The sequence below is a fragment of the Cryptomeria japonica genome, chromosome 7, assembly GCF_030272615.1.
Source record: "Cryptomeria japonica chromosome 7, Sugi_1.0, whole genome shotgun sequence".
Classification (NCBI taxonomy): Eukaryota; Viridiplantae; Streptophyta; class Pinopsida; order Cupressales; family Cupressaceae; genus Cryptomeria; species Cryptomeria japonica.
The window spans coordinates 857683364-857699666 of NC_081411.1; the positions used below are offsets into that span (position 1 = coordinate 857683364).

The 16303-nt window shown below is 37.4% G+C and overlaps 1 protein-coding gene across 4 annotated transcripts in view; it reads left to right on the forward strand.

Annotated features, from left to right (window-relative positions):
• LOC131047061 (uncharacterized) overlaps window positions 1–16303 on the forward strand; it is a 235973-nt gene that overhangs the window by 59100 nt on the left and 160570 nt on the right. For all 4 annotated transcript variants that reach the window (XM_057980882.2, XM_057980884.2, XM_057980885.2 and 1 more), the window contains 4 exons: window positions 10593–10815; window positions 13896–14003; window positions 14097–14166; window positions 14507–14631. In XM_057980882.2, coding sequence (XP_057836865.1) covers window positions 10593–10815; window positions 13896–14003; window positions 14097–14166; window positions 14507–14631 — 526 coding nt within the window. The remainder of the gene's footprint in view (window positions 1–10592; window positions 10816–13895; window positions 14004–14096; window positions 14167–14506; window positions 14632–16303) is intronic.

Genomic DNA, 16303 nt, shown 5'->3' on the forward strand with positions numbered 1-16303 from the left:
CTTTTGAAATGTAATTTGCTGGGTCTCAAAGGCAGTTGATCATAATATTCCCACAGAGGTATAAGTGAGCGATCACCCTTGGTTGAAAGACCAGGGAAATGTCTGAGTGATGTTGCCAAATACACTAAGTATGAATTCATGTAGAAAGTCATGGTAGTAGGGACTGTTGCAAGTTGTTCACACAAAGCATCACTGATAATTTCTGCCCATGATATATGATGGGACTACCTTATGAACATGGTAAACTGATACATCCAGGGTTCAAAAACATTAGAGTGTTCAAGATCCATCATCCTGCTAAGGAGAGTAATGATGTCTCCAATTTCCCACTTAAAGTCACAATGGTACAACTTAGCCCACCTCCTGAAGGCGGCTTGTAGCTCATGAACCCACTTGTTAATATGGCATTTCCAATCCTTTTCCCTCTTGACATAGTACTCAACTGCACTATCCTTTGAAATTTCCATATAAACAGGTGCTAGTGGTATTTTGAAGACTTTCTCAATAGTATCCGCGTCAAGGCAGATTATTGCCTCACCATCATCATTTCTAATGGTTCTCGTTTCCTTGTCAAAGTGATGGGCACAAGTGAGAACAAATTCAGGTTCTAGGGCAGCCACTGGAAAAGAAGATGCATGATGAATGTGGCTGTCCAACAATCGCTACATATTACTATCCTGCGGATCCTCCTCCCTTTTAATGAATTCTGACATGTCCACATGCCCTATCTCCGTATCCTTGATGTGATCCAAAGGAGAGGAAACTTGTGAAGGTGAAACTTCATTGTGGTACTTGTCATATTTATACTTCATCTTCTTCGGAATGGGAGATGATGGTAAATTTGACATTGAAGGACAACTTGGTATACTGCGATGAAGACTTAAAAGTGTTAAGGCAACATCATAATCAGCTGCAACTAACATTTTTCCTTCTTCAAATGGGAAGAACTCTAGCCCTTGCACTTCACAATTTTGTGAGAGAAAGATGGGAAATAAATGGGAATGCTGGAAATTTGACTTTGACCAATTTCGGATCTTGGGAAAAGTTTTACAAGTAGGGAAGAACGAACATACAATCAGATTTTTAAAACCCGAATGCAAGTATACTTGTAAAACGGAAAATGGAGAAATGAGTGAAAAATGAGATTTAGACTTGTGGGAAATGATGTGAATTGAAAGTACGGATATAGGCAATATGGAGGGATAAAAATGGTAAGATTTTGGGAATGTCATTTTCAAGAGAATGGGAAGAACTTTCAACATGCAATCCAGTTCTAAAAACCTGATTTTGGAAGAATGGGTGTTTTTCATCTTTGCAAATTGGAATTTTACCAAAAGATGGTAAAGTCTTATAACCATAAGGGAAGATCAATTATTTTCATCCAACTTGTAATCGGGATTTAAAATCCCGAATACAAGTAAAGAGGGAAAATGGGGAAGAACAATGCAATTCACAAATAGCTTTGCGAATGGGAAAATCTCTCTCACAAAACCGATTTTGGGGCAAAACCAACATATATACAAATTTACAACTAGAATGGAAAAACAAAAAAACAAGAAAATTAAACAAGGAGAAAAGAAAACATACCTTGCTTCAATCTGAAATGCCTCTTCAAAAGATGAAACAATCTTTGAATGAAGAAGACAATCCCTTAAATAAGCAATAAATCGAACTCCCAAAACCCTAGCCATGTTTTCCAAACTCGGATTTGGAGTCTAAACAACAAAAATGTGGCACAAAATGCAAGTATAATGGCACAAGAACTGGTCAAATCTTCATTTAACCTCAACGCCTAAGTGAAGGAAGCATAAACGACTTTGAAGAGAAAGGATTCCTGGCATTTTGTGGAAGAAAATCATGGAGTTTATAAAACACGTGTTTGCTGTCAAATACCATGAAACCAGCATTCATGATCTCCAAATGGCGTGAAGAGAGTCTAAAAATGCATGAAAGTAGCAATGGATTAAAAACACCTTCTTCCTCCTAGAAAATATCCATAAAAATTGGTGGAAACTTTCAACAAATTCGCCTAAGAAGCTGGTCGGTTCTTGGAAGAATGCAACAAGTTTTATTTTTGCATGTAAAAATGAAAATCGGGTTTCTCTTTTCATTTTACAAGTTGAAAAATGTCACTTTTCTTTCCACAAGGCAAAATCGGGTTTTAAAAACCCTTTAGTAAGTTCAGAATGCCTTTATTTTCATTCTAGGAGCAAATCGGGTTTCTAAAACTCAATTGCAAGTTTAAAATGACACTTTATTTTCATTCTAGGCAAAATCGGGTTTATAACTTGTAAGGGGAAAATAAAATCCCCTCAACAAGTTTTAATAACTTAATAAATGTAATAGTGGAATAAAATCCCCATTACAAGTAAAAAGACTAAAATAGGAACTTTATAAAAGAATTACAAGTGACTTTTTAAATTTGCAATTTAAAATTAACTTGTAACTTATCCAAAATATCCCTATTATGACTTAAAAAGACAAAAAAGGATCAAGGGGGAAATAAAAAGTAAGTTACAAATTCTTTTTCAATAAAGTGCACTTGTAATTAGCTAAAAATTTCCCTACAAAGACTAAAACAAAGGAAAACATTAAAACTTGCAACTTAAGGAAAATTTCCCACTTGCAGACATGGAGAAAAAACCCTAAATTGAAGGAAAGACATAGCAAATGAACCCAAAATGCGATGAAATTTGAAACGTGGTTCGAGGATGGATTTCGGATTAAGCCATGCCAAAGGCGAAGCAAACTTATGCCTCGAGAAGTGTGCCATAGAGTAAAATTTTCATTTTTTGACAATTTTTTTAATGTAATGGTCCATGATTTTTGAAAACAAAAATGAGGACAAGAAGTTGCAGCTATGCTACATTGTTAAACTCGGAAATATTATATAATTTGCTGTTCTACCAAGTGTTTGACCCTCAGTGATTTTAAATTTTAAGAGCAGCAACTCTCAGTGTTTGTACTCAGAAAAACCTCATATTTGGTTACTTCAAATTGTTTGATGAAATGCTACTTTGCTAAACCTGTGAAATTTCAAGTTGGGTTAAAATATCGTTCGATGAAATGCTTTTGTGCTAAAACTCTGAAATTCAAGTTGGGCTAAAATATCTTGGTAGGGGTTATTACAACTGGACCCCAGCTTGGGGCACAGTTAACTGTGAATTTTTCCTGGATACTGCTTCTGTGATTCAGATTTTGTCCATTGTTTTGGGAAAATCTATCAATCTGATATCCCAAGTCAAGCACTCACAATGTGGATACATCTTTAAATCAGAAGGTTCTGCTTGAAATTTTGAACTCAGCAAGGGTATACAATTTTTCTTGCAGATTTATATTGTTGGTGTAAATAAATATTGATTATGGATATTATTACACTTTACTTAAGTTAACTTAGGATAATGCATCTCTTCGTAGTTTGGATTTGAGACACTTAGGGAAGTGTGCACACAGGGATAGAGCTTGTAGGAGAAATTCCACCTTTTGTGGTCTTGTTTTGTTGTTACACTCCACATTCGGTGGGTCATCCACCTCTTGTGGAATATTATATTATTTCTCCTACCTACCCCTAATATTTCTTACCTACCCTTGTTTCTCATTGAGCCACATGTCATGATTGTGTGCTCGTACATCCATATGGCCTTGCCTATATAAGAAGGCTTATATTCATTGTATTGGTGAATCCGGTTGATCATTTTCATATTGATGAGAATACAGTTTGTTCTTGTCATTCTTTTGTCTCTATTTTTATATTTTCATTGTGCCCTTGATCTTGACAAAATCTCACATGGTATCAGAGCCATTGGGGCTTCATTGATTGGTTTTTGGAGATATCATGGAAGGCTTCTATTTTCGGATTTGAGGTACTGCGTTTTTCGGAGGCATCTTAGAGCGTTTTCGACCTCACCATTGCGTCCGGGAGGCCGTTTCCATAAAAATCGAGTATAAATTTGACCTATTTTGGCGAAAATCGATTATTGGGTGTGGAGGAAATTTTCTGCCCAATTCGGGCGGTACGGTACGGAATTTTTGGATTTTTTTAAAAAAAAAATAAAATTTCTGAAAATTATTTTCCAGTTTAAAATTTTTTTTTTGAAAAAAATAAAAAAATTTGAAAATTATTTTTGGGATCTGTACCTTCTACCTAGTCAGTAGCGCACAGTCAGCGCCCAATCAGCAGCACCCACTTAGCGCCCAGTCAGTGTCCAGTCAGCATTTTCTTTGGAAATTTTTAGACCCCTCTTCGTTGAGCAGTTTGGATTTTTGGGTCAACTTTGGAGGCCCATAACTTCCTCAATTTTGCTCCTTTTTGGGTGCAATGTTTTTTTGATTTGGGCTAATTTTTCGTGCTCTTCGCAGTGGTGTGGTTATTTTCTAGTTTTGGGGCACAGGTTTTTCGGAATTTTCAGATTCTCTCAGCTGTACTTGTCCAATCCTCAATTCTGCAACTTCAAAGGCCTCGTTTGAGCTCATACGACCTCCTTTTCATGTGCCGTTTTTTTTGAAAGTGCATGTTTTTTCATCTACTTTCATAATCTATGATCAGATTTCAGAGATTTTAAGTAGAAATTGTACTTTCAGATATTGGTCTTATTTGGCCTATTTGGTACTTGTAAATTGCTTGGATCTTAGTTTAGATCTCTTGCATTATTAGTTTGAGTCTCTTTTGGCTTTATTGAGGCAGTTGTAAAATTGAAATCAGAAGTCCACTTTGCCATTTTTTGCAAGTGGCCCATTGTACATGCACTAAGTATAAAGTGCCAAATCATCACTTTTGGGGGGGTTCTTTGATTGAGTGAATTTGGGGGGGTGTCTTGTGTGATTGTGCCTCTCTTTCTTTGTGCTCTTTCATTTTTGTTGCAATGAGTCCTCATAAATTTCCACCTTTTACTCCACATAATTATGCATCATGGAAAATTAAAGTATGGAGCAAATTAATGGAAAAAGATCTCACGCATTACATAGATGGAACGGTAGCAGCACCACTTGATCCTAAGGCTGATCCTAATGCTCAATTAGAATGGCTCACTAAGAATTGCATGGCTCTTGGAACTTTGCGCAAGTATGTATCAAATGACCTCATCTTTCATATTGAAAAGTGTACTACAATCAAAGATGCTTGGGATATGTTTCAGAAATTGTATGGTCAAGCTGATGAAATCAGAGGTTATAAGATTGACAATGAGCTCACCAACTTGGATCCCAAGAGTTTTGATACAATCTAAGATTATGTCAACAAAGCAAATGAGCTAAGAGCAAAGCTTAAGGATTGTGGAATAGACAAAAATGATGCTCAGTTGATATTCAACTTGTTGGACAAGCTTGCACCAGAATATGCAGCATTTGTGTCTAGCTTCCAAACTCATCGTTTGACAGTGGGGAGTTTCTATGTTATGCCTTCATTTGATGCTTTCACATAAATGTTGATATTGGAACAATCTAAGTTGTTGAACATGGGCTTTCTCAAGTCTTCAAAGTCCAAGGCTTTGGTGGCTAATCAAGAGAATCAAGGAAGTCAAGGCAAAGATTCCAACAAGAAGAAGAAGCAATCTAAGTCATAGCCACAACAGGAAAAAGGACAATCATCCTCTCCATCACAAGGCGATTTTTCATCCTCTTCTAAGAAGGGGACACCACCTAAGAAGGATAAGCCAACTTGTGCATATTGCAAGAAGTATGGTCATGATGAGCATCGATGCCACACAAAGCAAGTTGATGAGTTAACTAATCTTCTTAAGAAAAACAACATCAACTTGCCATCCACCTACACAAAGAAGGATTCATCTCCTTCCTCTTCCTCACAGTCTAAGGGAAAAGGGCAAGCATTTGTGGCTACAACAAGTTCTTCACAGCAGTGGATACTTGACTCAGGTGCCTCATATCACATGGGTTCTACAAAGGAGCAGTTTTCTTCATTGGAGCCATCTAAGGTACCTCACATTTACATAGGTGATGATACACAAGTAGAGGTTGAAGGGAAAGGTTCAGTTGACATGGATGATGGAACATTTGAGAATGTTCTCTATGTTCTTAACTTGTCTACCAACCTTCTCTCTATCAACCAAATCACTCACTATGGGAATGGGAAAAAGATTGAGTTTACACCAGATTCAGTTGTGGTAAAGGAACTTGATGATGATGCCTTGGTAGCAGTGGGACAAGTCAATGACAACTCAATGCTTTATTCATTCTCCCACTTTGTGCCAAGTTCACCTTCTAGGGCCTTGCTTACTCATTCAAATTCAGAAAGTAAGCTATGGCATGAGCGGTTTGGTCACCTCAACTACCGCTATCTTCAGCAGCTCAGCACTAAAGACATGGTCACAGGTCTACCTCGAATTAGTTTTTCAGAGGGTGTATGTTTAGGTTGTTCCCTGGGCAAGCATCCCGAGGAAAAGTTTGATAAAGGGAAAGCTTGGAGAGCTTTGGAAGTTCTTCAACTTGTTCACAGCGATGTAGCAGGTCCATTTCCAGCACCTTCATTTAGTATGGCCCGCTATGTCCTCACCTTCATTGATGACTACTCTCGCTTCACTTGGGTCTACTTTCTTATTCATAAGAGTGAAGTATTTGACAGATTTCAGGACTTCAAGACTCGTGTGGAGAAGCAATCCGAGAAAGTGGTGAAGATTCTTCGCACAGATAATGGAAGGGAATATGTGAACAAAAGACTTGAGGATACATGCACATTCTCTTGATCCCGCCTTTTGGGCAGAGGCTATCAGTTGTGCCATACACATCCAGAATCGGGTTCCTCACAAAGCTTTGCAAGGTATTACTCCTTTTGAGGCTTGGGCTGGGAGGAAACCGATTGTGAGACATTTTAGAGTCTTTGGGTGTCCAGCATGGGCTCGCATACCTCTGCAGAAACGCAAGGCATTGGAACCACAGAGTCGACCTTGCATATTTGTTGGATATCTTGAGGGTGTTAGGGCATATAGATTGATCGATCCTGAGACACATGAGGTGTTCATTGAGAGGAGTGTTCACTTTGAGGAAAACTCTCTTAGCTTAGCCTCTCTACCTCCTCCACCTTCCTCCATTGTGGATAGTGATGCTAGTGATTCAGATGATGATACTCCTTCAACTCCGACTCGCAGGGTTACACCTCCGCAGGGTCCACTTGCAATTGAGGAGCCTCGTTCTCCACCTCCACCTAGTCCTCATTGGGCTCAACAGACACTTGAGTCCGCGGGTTCTCTTGTTGGGGATCCTTCAGATACACGGAGAACTCGATCACAATATCAGGATCTTCCACATGCATTCATTGCTATTGCTTCCGATCCACAGACATTTCAGGAAGCATTAGGGGTTCCTGAGTGGGACCAAGCTATGGAGGAAGAGTATAGTTCCTTGATGAGGAACAACACATGGGATTTAGTCCATCTCCCTAAGGGGAGAAAGATGGTTCGATGTAAGTGGATCTATCGGACCAAGTATGCTGCGGATGGTAGTGTGGATAAGTATAAGGCTTGGCTTGTTGCGAAAGGTTTCTCTCAGGTTGCAGGTGTTGACTATACTGAGACCTTTGCGCCCGTAGCCAAGATGAACTCCATTCGCTTGACACTTGCTATTGCTGTAGCTCATGGTTGGGTTGTACATCAGATGGATGTGAAAAGTGCTTTTCTTGATGGTGACCTTGATGAGGAGATTTATATGGAGCAGCCACAGGGTTTCATCCAGGATACTTCCTTGGTTTGCAGACTAAGGAAATCTCTCTATGGCCTTAAGCAGGCCCTTAGGGCTTGGTATGCCAAGATGGATTCCTTTCTTCTCTCAGCGGGGTTCACCAGGTATCATTCCGATCCGAATGTCTACATTTTGCGACAGGATGACTCTCACTTGATACTTGTGCTCTATGTTGACGATTTGATCATTACAGGGAGTACCACATCCATCATTAGCAGGGTCAAAGCTGCTTTGCATGACAGATTTGCTATGACTGACTTGGGTCTTTTGCACTACTTTCTCGGGATAGAGATTTCACAGTCATCTTCTGGGATTACACTATCGCAGCCCAAGTATGCTCTTGATCTACTTGCACGCTTTCATATGGCTGATTGTAAGCCTGCACAGACTCCTTTTCTTTCCGGAGTCAAGCTTGACGCTTAGTGTTCTTCTCCACCAGTTGATGCCACTTTGTATCGTTAGCTTGTGGGTAGTCTCATCTAGTTGACCCATACACGCCTTGATATTTCATTTGCAGTTGGCATGGTTTCCCGCTTCATGCAAGAACCACATGAGCTTCATTGGAAAGCTGCCAAACGCATCCTTCATTACATCCAGGGTACACATCACTATGGGATTCACTATGCAGCAGGTACAGGACTTCGCTTGGTTGGTTACACAAACTCTGATTGGGTTGGTGATCTTGATGATCGTAAGTCTACTTCCGGTTACAGTTTTCACCTTGGTTCAGGCCCCATTTGTTTGCAGAGCAAGAAGCAACATGCTATTGCTCTCTCTTCGACTAAGGCTTTGTATTGAGGCGCTCTTAATGTAGCGACTGAGACCATTTGGCTCCAGCAGATTCTCACAGAGTTTGGGTTCACCACTCCACGGCTGACAGTTCTACATTGCGACAATCAGAGTGCTATTGCAATCTCGAGGAACCCGGTCCAGCACCAGCGGACCAAACACATCGAGATTCCTATGCACTATATCCGAGAGCTAATTCAGGAGCAGGTCATTGATTTGCAATATTGTCCTACAATGGAGCAGGTTGCGGACATATTCACCAAACCTTTCACTGAGAGTAAGATCTAGCAGTTGTGAGCTCTCTTGGGGGTGCGGGATGTGTCATTAGGGGGTCTCAGTTGACTTCTCCTTCCTCTCTTATGAGGGGGACTTTTTCCTCTTTGAGGTTTTGTCCTTTTTCTTTGAGAAGTCTTTTGTACTTTCATCTGTCTTTTGGGGGGGGGTTTTTTCCCACTAGGTTTTCTCCCTTTCTCCGTTTGTGAGAGATTGCTTTGCATGGTTTTGCTTGCATTTGCATATTGTACATGGGTACCTATCATGGCCTAGTAGCCGGGACCCATCTTGCATTATTGACTTGAGTCTTCATTCCCCTAAGTTGCACTTAAGGGGGGGTGTTAGTGTAGATAAATATTCATTATGGATATTATTACACTTTACTTAAGTTAACTTAGGATAATGCATCTCTTTGTAGTTTGGATTTGAGACACTTAGGGAAGTGTGCACATAGGGATAGAGCTTGTAGGAGAAATTCCACCTTTTGTGGTCTTGTTTTGTTGTTACACTCCACATTCGGTGGGTCATCCACCTCTTGTGGAATATTATATTATTTTTCCTACCTACCCCTAGTATTTCTTACCTACCCTTGTTTCTCATTGAGCCACATGTCATGATTGTGTGCTCGTACATCCATATGGCCTTGCCTATATAAGAAGGCCTATATTCATTGTATTGGTGAATCCAGTTGATGATTTTCATATTGATGAGAATACAGTTTGTTCTTGTCATTCTTTTGTCTCTATTTTTATACTTTTCATTGTGTGCTTGATCTTGGCAAAATCTCACATATATGATAAAAGCTTTTTAATTCTCTGCAAATTTGATGGTATGTTGTGTGTTTATATAATATCTAATTGAGTTGTGCTATTACTGTTTGCGTGTTATATGATCATTTGAAATTCGATACACGCATCACTTTGGTTTTTGCAATTGTTCACCTTCTTATTTTTGAGTCAGCGCTATTCATATCAGTGACTTTAGAATTCAAGGATTTTAATCAGTGTCACTTTGAACTGTTACTAAATAACTCATGATTTCATTTGATATCCTTACACTATTTTTGTAGATTTGGTTTTTGTCATTTCTATTCTTAGTAGTCAAATCTATTGAAACAGAAAACTGATTGCTCCAAGTATTGAATATTCTTCCTTATATTTCTATATTTGATGTTAAACTAAGTTTCAAATTTATGAACTCTTATTCATAAATTTCAGATTATATTTAAACACTCCATTTATTTTGGAAAATTTCAGAGCCTTACAGGTGATAGGCAACTGGTACCTTATCCAGTTTTGTTGGCTTACAATGGCAGGGTGGTTACTCCTTACCATATATGTGTCAAAATACTAGGCAAGAAAACTTACTTGAATGAATTGAAGCATAATTGAAGAAGTGTATGCCTAATTAGGGCTCTAACAGTTATTGAAAATGAGAGTAGCAGAAGTTGTTTAAGATGATTAATTTTTTGTCCAACTCTTCCAAGGTTTACACCCACCTAGAAGAGCCATGAAGGAGGAATTATGTTGAGAAATTCTACTCCATTGCCAGATGTTCTGAATGGAATATGTCATCCACTAATCTTCTAGTGACAGCTATTCAGATAGTCATTAACAATTTCTTCACTGTATTCTAGCTCAGAGAGTTAGGTGTAGAGTTCAAAGAAATCTTGGCCGAATGGAAAATCTGACTTGATGCATATATTTGTTGATTAGACAATTAAATTATACTCTTTTTTACAATGATGTCAGCTCATACAGATGGTTTCAAATGGTATATTATCAAACAAGGAGAGTGGAGCTTAACACAAGATTCTTATTCTTCTTTTCTTGTGCTTGCAGCTTGGATGATGTAATGGGTCTTATTGTGTCAGTAGAAATCCCTAACGCAGTTATAATTGAGCTGAAATTTTGGCGACCAACCCAGTATTTTGTAGAAGACAGAGATAACTTTATTTCCAGCATTGCTGTTTTGATGGATTCAAGAAAGAATTATCGCTTCAGCATTCATCAGGAGTTATTCTTATCAGGAACATTTCCTGACAAGCCTCACGTTGTTTATCAGGTACTATGGGTGCCCATAGAGAAGATGTTAATTCATAATGGTGGCTCAGGAATATGTATTCATTTAGCAAGTGATTTAAGCAGGACCACTGCATGCAGATGATGGTATAATGAAGTGCAGGTTTTATTATTTTGTTGAATTAATTATCTCTATGGTGCACATTTCAGGAATTCTTATATACTTGTAACACTAAAGTACTAGATATAACTGGTACATGATCTTCATTTGTTTAGAGAGAGCTTGCAGAGTTTATCTTTGTTATCAGATGGAACTTGCAGATTCACTTTTTAGTTTTATTACTAAGATACATGTAGTATGGATGTGTTTGGACATATTTTTGGTGGAGGATAAGATAGATAAACTATCTTGCACATTTACTATTCAATCTCTCAGCTGTAGATTTATCAGAAGTAACTCAAATTGTTGTTGACATTATTTCCATATTTCTTGCATGTGAGAGATTGTTTTATGTTTGTCCATTTACTTTCACAGAGTCTGGTGCATGGAATGATTGATTTTTTCAGATATTGATGCAAGAGGAAATCATTAGTTTTGCATGATGCCTTGTATCAGAAATCCAATATTTATATTTTTTGTGCGAAACGAGAAAGTTATTTGAACTGGAGCTCTTGTAAAGTAGCAAAAGTTGATTCTTATTTTATCACAATTTTTCCACACTTGGTTAGGGATATGCTTCTACTTTTCCATTGAGAGGGCTCTAATTGTGTAGCAATCATAACTACTGGAACTTCTCTGGTAGACATTATATGTACAGAGAGAAATAAAGAGCATTCCATGGTTACACATCCTTGGGGGTCTGGCTGACATCCTAGGGACTTGGAGGGGATGTCCCTTTCTTGAGTACTGGATAGCCTGCTCCATTTGGTGCATAAAAATAAGATAATAGGTGATATTTTAGGAACAAAGTACTAAAAAGCCCTAAAAAGATGAAGGGCGAGGATTGTCTTTTCAAATTTAGCGCATTGCATTCACTTTTCAAAATATCAGCCGCTTTTGGTTTGTTTAAGTTATTTAAACATCCATCTCCCTGCCATCTCTGAACCATGTCCCCACCTCCCATGTCCTCCTATACTGGAAGCTTAGAGAAACACTGGAATTAAAGTTTCTTTGTTTAGTATGTACTGTATCTTCAAAGAGGTCTTAATTATTACTCTTCATTTTGGGGAAAGTGATGTAAACTCTTGTGAACTATGTTACTTATTTAGATTGTTTCATGGATTGTTATTTTTGTTGCTGAGGAAATATATTGAATTTGATTCTTTATCCTCTTTTGGTGTTATGCTAACTATTGTACCTTGATCATTTATTTCATTGGAGAGTTAGAGTGCCTCTATAATGGAAGTATGGGAAATATTATCAACAAGACCCGTAACAATCCTAAATATATTCAAGTCATTCTAAATCAGTTGACCTTATTCACCTTAGCAATGTGGCTGTTATGACCCATTTACTATATTTATGAAGACTTACTCTTTCTGGAACTTTATAGCTCAGTATATTAAATTTCTATGGACATTTCTTACAGTGTCACTGAAGGCCTGAAATATTTCTGGTGTTATAGTTGATTAATAGTAACCTTGATGGATCAGTAGTGAAGTCCATTTACCATTTTCTTAAAGTTTGTTTCCATTAGATAAATGACACACTTGGATGTTAAATTTTTTAATCCATCAATAAACTATGATTGTTATGCAGCCACAACATACTAATGTAGCACAAACCAGCTTTATACAAGCAACCTCAATAATCAATGCATATTCAATTCACAATTGGCTCTGAACAAGCAGCCCTCTAAATATCAGAAATATCAAAGATAATCTTGATACAAATTCAGCAAATAAGATATAGCTCAGATGATTTCACCATGAATTCCAACTTGCCTGTCAATACGAAGCTCCATTGCAATCTTAAGATGAGATCGCCCCAAGTCTGAATCAAAGGTTCCATTTCATGAATTCAATATTTGGAAATCAGGGGCTTTTGATTCTCCTATCTCCAGCACAAAAGGTTTCCATTCTCAGTGCAATAGAGGAGCAGGATGCTCAATCTATTTGGAAAGTGTGTGGATTAATATCAAAGTAATTCCTCCTTCGTTCTTTTGCCTTGCTTGTATAGACCTCTTAACTCTCCTCCTTCCACTTCAAAAGAGTTTTTTCAAATTCTTCAAGTGTCCTTTCCAACGAAACTTAGGGGAATTAAATAGAAGAATTATTTAATTTACAAACACCATGTTCTTGAGTGACTTAGTCGCCCTCTCTAAAATAATACTTAAAGTAGTCACTTTATGAGAATTAAAAATCATAACTCACTTAAAATATTATAAAGTTATTTCCCTAAGGCCATGGGAAGTAGGAAATGGGCAAATAGGTCATTATAGAAATTTAAAAAGGGGACATGACATATTGACAATCGCTATTGCAAACTCTGATTTAAAAAATTGAGCTCAGTTTTGCAAATATTTTTGGATAGACATAAAAAGCAATCAGCTGCTTTGCTTATCATGTACTCTTACGTTTGTAAAAATAATGAGTTAGTTTTAGTTATTTTACCATTATAATATGTATTTGTGGATACACACATGTGCACGTACACATTCACACAGACACACACGTGTAGATGTGTGCACACTCATGCAAGAATTAGAAAATATTTATATATATTTTTCATTACCATAACCATATAAGCTTAAATGGGACTTAGGTTTCTAATTTGTTATCTCAAAGCCAAGAGAAGTTAATTGTGTATGAATCTAATGAAGATTTTATAACGATTTTAAATTTCATGTATACAGAGTACATCACCATGTCATTTAAAGTCCAACTATTTTTTTTTTTCAAACCAAGCTGCACCCAATACCTATTTTAATTTCAGGCTATTTGCCATTGCTTCATGCAATTTTTGATTGGGATTTTATGTAGCTTTATAGTTCCATAATCCCTCCATGTTACTATTGATATGAGATATCTAAAGAACAGCAAGCCTCTTTTGGTTCGTTATTTTATATTATTAGTTAATGAACTTTGCGGATAGTGAGCTAATCTGGCTAGTTTTCATTACAGAGTGAATGTGAAGCATTTTATGTAAAGCGGTTAGTGGGCATCTTCAGTAGTTCTCAAGACCCTAAAGTTCTACATGAAGTCCTTAGGGATTATGCTTGCCACATTCATGTAAGGAATCTTTCTGCTTTGTGTGCACAATGCTGTATATTTTTGATATTTAATGTTTAGATGGATTCTTTTTACATTACATCATTGCCTCAGGTTGGGGAGTCTCAATGTAATGATGTGAAGGTCATTAAGGTTGTTGCTGATATCTTGCAAATCTGTATCCGTAAGTATATTATCATGTAATTTGTTTTGTAGTTTCTTTACCTATCTCAACGCAGATAAGAAATATGCTATTGGATGTTCAGTCGGACTGGGTTCTGTGTTTTGCATATGGTATTCGATACTAACCATAGGCAATCAAAAGAGTTTTAAATGTTTTGATTACAAAAATAATTCGTGATCAATTCATGAAATATGCCATCTGCATTACTTGCAAACCATACTGGAAAGAATGAGATTTATCATGTGCCGTGTGTCTCACTGCTTCCATTGTAATTTTGATTGAAGCATATATGTCTTGAATTCTTGTGCCCTTCTTTTGAATGCAATTCTTATGGATTCAGGAAAAACCCCTCAAGATATGCATTGTGCAACTTTATGCTGTATTGTATTGCGCAGCCTTTTTGGGTCTCGATCTCTGTTTGAGATTGTGAAGATAATTCCAGAAGTTTTCACAATACTACTGCAGGTGCATTTCTTTGGCTTTTTTTCTGTATGATAGTGTGCCACATAAAGGGTTGAATGTAAACAGTGAATTTAATGTTTGTATCCTAATTTGTCATGAATTCCTTTTTCTTTTGATGAATGCAAATATTAAATTATGATTAAAAATGCTTTGGTTTTGGTACAATTTTATTGTTGATGTTAGCTTAAATCCAACAATGATGTCATTACTACAGGAGTAGTTATAGAAATGTACATGCTCATTCATTAGTGTCTTCTTCAAGGGGACATGATTCACTTAATGGTTGTGTTGTGTGGAAATAGCAGACTGAATTGGAAATTTTGGAAATAGCAGACTGAATTGGAAATTTCACTGTCCTTGTAAAATCTTTGAAATTCATGTTTCACCATTCTTTTATGTTACAAATGCTGTTTCGTATACTAATTTTTTGCTCTGCTCCAGGAAGTTCCTCAGAACCATGTTAGATTTGATTCTCAGCAATAGAGAAGAATGAATGGAAAATGCATTTTTGTTATTTAGTTATCAGTATTTGTGTTCTCATATTCTTCCAAGACGTGAGAATAAATGCAAAGTTGTTTATGTATCTATAATTGGCATGATAATCCATTTTACAATTCATTAGTACAAACTTTATATTCGTTACTTTGTTTTTGATTAAGGTAAAAACAGGTTTTGAAGGGACCTGAAACCCTTTAACAACATAGCATAGAGTAGTCCAGACTTAACGAGGCATTAAGCCAAAAATAGACCACAAAAGACTAAACTGCCCCATAAGATATACATAGAGCATGATAACAAAAAGGGGGCAAACAAAAAACAGATAGAAACAATAGAAGTCTGAACGCAACAGAGAAAACCAAAGAACAAAAACTCCAGCAGCAACTAGCCCAGCGAATAGGCAGCAGAACACCAGCACTAGTCCAATAGTTTCGTTGACTGTGCCATTTCCTTTTCAATCTCAATCATTGTGTTGGTGATCTTCTTTAGCTTCTGAAAATCAGGAGGAGGTCCCACTGCCTTTCTCTTCAAAGTGCCTCTCATTGGTTTGCTGGGGTCTGAGGAGATATCCTGATCATTATTGGTGTCCACATCCACAATGTCTTTCAGCTGAAACTGTTCTTCGAGACTGCTGATCATATTCTTAAAGCTCTTGACAGTGGCATCTATCACACCATGACTAGTTCTAACAACCGCTTTGATGGAATCCTTTATTTTCCCAATCTTTTCTTCTTGGGTCGCCGTCCTAGCTTCATAGTCTTTTTTGAAATTATCAAAGGCCTCCATGGTTGTCTTTAGGCAATTGATAATAGAGGCCTTCTCTTTCTCAGACCAGGGACTGTTTTCATTAGATACATGCACATTACTCATATTCTTAACTTTTTCTTTCATTATCTCCAAGTTACTGTTATGTGCTCTTTGTTTAAGTTGAGTATCTTTAATTTTATGGAACATCCATTTGTAAATTTTGAAATTTTCTACCGCCCCATCTCTGGCTAAGGCAAGGACATCAGAAACAAACTCTTTCTTAGCTTTGAGGAGAGGCGAAGAGGGTTCAAGGGTATTTGGAAAAGAAGGTTGCCTCTCAGTGTTAAGGTTAGGTTGAGAATCAATGGAAACCGAAGGAGAGGGGTGCTTGCCTTGACCTAAAGGATTGTCAACCAAAATACCAACAGTC